This window comes from Camelina sativa, chromosome 12 (assembly GCF_000633955.1).
Source record: "Camelina sativa cultivar DH55 chromosome 12, Cs, whole genome shotgun sequence".
Lineage (NCBI taxonomy): Eukaryota > Viridiplantae > Streptophyta > Magnoliopsida > Brassicales > Brassicaceae > Camelina > Camelina sativa.
Window position 1 is genome coordinate 9,272,919 of NC_025696.1, and position 4,096 is coordinate 9,277,014.

Genomic DNA, 4,096 nt, shown 5'->3' on the forward strand with positions numbered 1-4,096 from the left:
TATAAGAATTTTAAAAGGAAATTAAGTATTGGTGAAATACTAATTTGTAAATGAATGGGATTAAAGCAAATGAATATTTTCTCATTGTCTAGTATACATACATTCAAATATTATAACGTAGGTATATATATATATATATATATGTATATGTATATATATTTTTGTTGACAGCATAACGTGGAGTCGTTGATATGCACGCATGTAATATTTAATATTTTAACATTTTCTTGACTAAATATCGTGTGGTGTATCTGCGGTCCATATTTCTAACTTGTATCATGGTTCTTTTTTGTCGTCAACTTGTAGCATGGTTGATAACAAAAAGTTATTGTTTTTCCTACATTAACTAGAATTTAACATAAAACATACCGAAAAAAGAATAAATTGTTTTGTGAAAATAGAGATATATAGATGTATCTTCCGTCAATTTACTAAATTTTGCTGATTCGAGATATCAAATTTATATACGTTCTACATTGTGAGAGGCTGAGAGCATATTACATCAAATTGCATAGATTCGTGACACTATTCTCTCCTAATTTCCAGACGTAATATTTTTGATTTATTATAAATGAAATTACTGATGAGCCCTAATGGGTGCAGTTACTTGAGGAGGAGGTAACCTAACACGATAAGAACAAATGTGAGGATCCCAGCTAAGAAACAATTCCTTTTTGGTAATTTTCCTTCATCTTTCCTCAACATCATAGCCTCATAGATTGGTAAGCAGTTCACCACCTCGAAGCTCGCCAGCATTAATTCAAGTACCAGCCCTTCTCCCCAAGCGAGAAGACCATAAAGCCCCCAGACCAGAGCAAGGAGATTCACGATCGCGGCCGCAGTCATGGGCAAGAACATGGGCGAAGGGCCAAAATCAAAGATCTCTTGCTCATACCTCTTACTCTGTTCTTCATCATCGTTGGTTTTGCTTGTGAGGTTAAATCCATTCGTGGAGAGGTTTAGGGTTTTAAGAGTGAACTCTATGAAGCCAAATAAGAACGAAGAGAATCCTCTTATCGACCACATTCTTTGATCGTTCCACCATTCACCATAAGTTCCTCCTTCTAACACGAAGTCTAGTAGATCGTGCGCATATGCACCGAGGAACAAGAAGATGTAAAGCCAAAACCATGGATCTGATGACTTGGGGAAAACGCTAACTCCATTTAGGAGGGCAAGTTGGGGCAAGAATCCATAGACGATAATAGGAAGTGCCCAAAATGCCCAAAATGCATATTGACAATAGCTTACTCCCGTTAATAGACCCATTGATTTGACACCATAGGTAATGGGGCAATACCTTGAGAAGACAACTTCAAGAAGCCCTATGGCCCATCTCTTTTGTTGGCTCACTACATCAATTAGACCTTTTGGGACATCTCCGCAAAATGCTGCTCTTTTCGGACTGCAAAAAACTGATCTCCATCCTTCACAGTGGAGCCTATACCCTGTGTAGTAGTCTTCTACTAAAGACCCATATTTGAATCCAATCTGCATATATAGTTTTGAATGATAGTTTGAAGTTATAACAAACTGAAAACAATACTAGATATATATTCAAGGTAATTACGAGGGTTGGTTTAATCTTACTTTGGAGCCCCAATTGGTTTTGTGCTCGTAGACGCATCCGGCTACATTGTGTGCCAATGCCACAACATCTTGAGCCTTGATGGGTTTATTCGCAATACGATCGGGCTTAAGTTCATCTATCTCAGGCAAAATCAGATTAGATGGACCCCCATAAAAAACACGTCGGTTGAAGAAACAGCCAGTTCCCACGTGATTCGGACCCATTAGACCATCAAACCCAATTGAATTGATATCAAAAAGACGCTTATACACGCATGCATATATATCATTCTTGCTTACTCCTTGAAACTTTTGAGGAAACTGCACAAACCCTAAACTGGTTTTGATTTCAGGATCAGTTAAGTAGCACAAGGCACGAGTTGGTGCTACAGGATTGTTCGAGTACATATCACAGTCTAGTGTTAGAATGATCGGTGAATTCGTCATCACTCCAGACACTCGTAGCTATAGTGAAAGAAACACAAAAGTTAATTAAAATTAAACAGATATGACATGCTTAGTAGTTAATTATACAGGACTGTTAAGGTTTAGCTAGTGGGTATATTACCAAGGTATTAAGAGCACCGGCTTTGAAATGATGTGGTGAAACCTTACTCTTCTCTCTTGAAACATAAATTAGGTTTGGCATTATATATGTTTTGGTATCATCCATATCAGTCTCGCTATTTTGTAGCACCTGCCCTCAAATTAATTACATAATGAGATTTTATGAAGATAAAGAACAACATATGGCAAATCATATAAGAACATGTAATTTTATATATGATATATTACATAGTAGTGAGAGAAAAAAAAAGTTAATTATTGTACCTGAATAACAGTGGGATGGTCATGACGAGTGAATTTTTCTGTCCACAAATCGAATACTCCACGAAACTCGTCGGCTGTGATAAACGCTGTTTCAACTTTTCCACTCTCTACCACATGTTCTACTCTACTCTTCATATCTTCGTACATCAACTGTTCCATCAGGACCACCAGGTCCACCACACAGTTCAGTTTTTGTCTTGTATATCATATATAGCCAATTACTAATAAAACTGTTCGTCTAAAGTATCTTAGAACTTACTAAGCTTGTAAACAATAAAATATAGATACTGTATGTTTACTACTCGTAATTAATAAAGACAAAGAAGTGTATTAAATTTAGAGTACTTTTAGTCGTCCATTTTCAAAAGATAAGTATTTGGTACGTGTACATCCAGTACTCTCCATTTTCTATGTAACTTTTCCTTTTCCATACCATTTTTTTTGTCACACAGTCTTTTCTATATTGTTTTAGAAGTTTAACTTTAAAATTACTGTTTAGTATTTAACTCATAATTCATTGATGAATAATTGAATATAAAGGAAAAACATATGCAAAAAAGAAATTGTTATATGGTATTCATCAAAACAACTAAAAACCTTCTATCATTTAGATAACTAGTACTCCTATCGTATTAGGAGAAATCATTTGGGTCACTACGATGAGTCTTATTCTTATTGTTAAAGAAGAAATCATGGATGTTTAAACTTTAAACACTAATAATAAATGAATAAAAGTGATGTCACAGTCGTCCAAAGTCTTTAAACATGACAAAGCCGCTATTATCGTCGAGAAGATACGATAAGGTTTTGATGGAGTGACTGACCAGCTCCCAATTGAAGCAAATAATTTTGTTTGTCTGTTTCTACTCTCTCTCTCTCTCTTTTCTTTTTCTGTTTTATGAATTACTTCTTCCTCGAAAAATAGTACTATTTTAAAAATTCGATGAAAATTTGGTAATAGAAATCGGTAATCCAGGCAATTATTAATTAAGATTACAATATTCGGAACGGTCATGGTGGTTAGTACATACGAGAATTAAGACTCGACTTATGTTGACTCACCTCTGAGCATTTGTCATAATGAGATTTAAAAAATTACTAATATAGTTATAAGTGATTTAGTTGAAAAATAATACATACCTTAAGTTTCTCAGCTTCATCGCTCCAAGAATGTGACTTTGATGAGAAATAAACTTCGGGGGACCGATCTTGAACATTGTTATTCTTGCAAAAGGGCAACCAATGCTTAGAGAACTTAGCAGCCTCCATAAGAGCAAACAAAGTTAACGACGATCCTCCATCGTCCGATACGTAGACTGAGATCTTCTCGGAGGGATAATCGTAGGCCAACACCGATAAGGCAGTGTTGACCACCATAATGGGAGGCTCCTTGTACGGATCAGCCGTGCATATGAACACATCCAGCTTTGGAAAGTCCTCCGGTTTAGCTGCATAGTTCTCAGGGTACTCGGTCCGGTGAACCGGGTTGAACCGGAGGGACGTTGAAGTGGCCCACATGAAGGTGAGAACGATATCGGAGAGGAGAAGAAGACATGTTACTATTAGAGGTGTGGTTGATGTGAGAAGTGAATGTACATGATGGTACATGAGGGCTACGATGCCACACGTATGAATTACGGCGTAGATTCTGTATGGAACGGTGCGCCGGCAAGGATGACACGTGTGGAGAGTTGTG

At 36.7% G+C, this 4,096-nt stretch overlaps 1 protein-coding gene across 1 annotated transcript; it reads right to left on the minus strand.

The window, feature by feature from the left end:
* LOC104733330 (cellulose synthase-like protein G3) lies at nt 451-4,090 on the minus strand. Its single transcript, XM_019233825.1, has 5 exons — nt 3,541-4,090; nt 2,401-2,550; nt 2,138-2,266; nt 1,591-2,034; nt 451-1,491 (listed from the first exon to the last, which is right to left on the minus strand). The coding sequence occupies exons 1-5, from the start codon at nt 4,006-4,008 to the stop codon at nt 604-606; spliced, it is 2,079 nt and encodes a 692-aa protein (XP_019089370.1). The 5' UTR covers nt 4,009-4,090; the 3' UTR covers nt 451-603.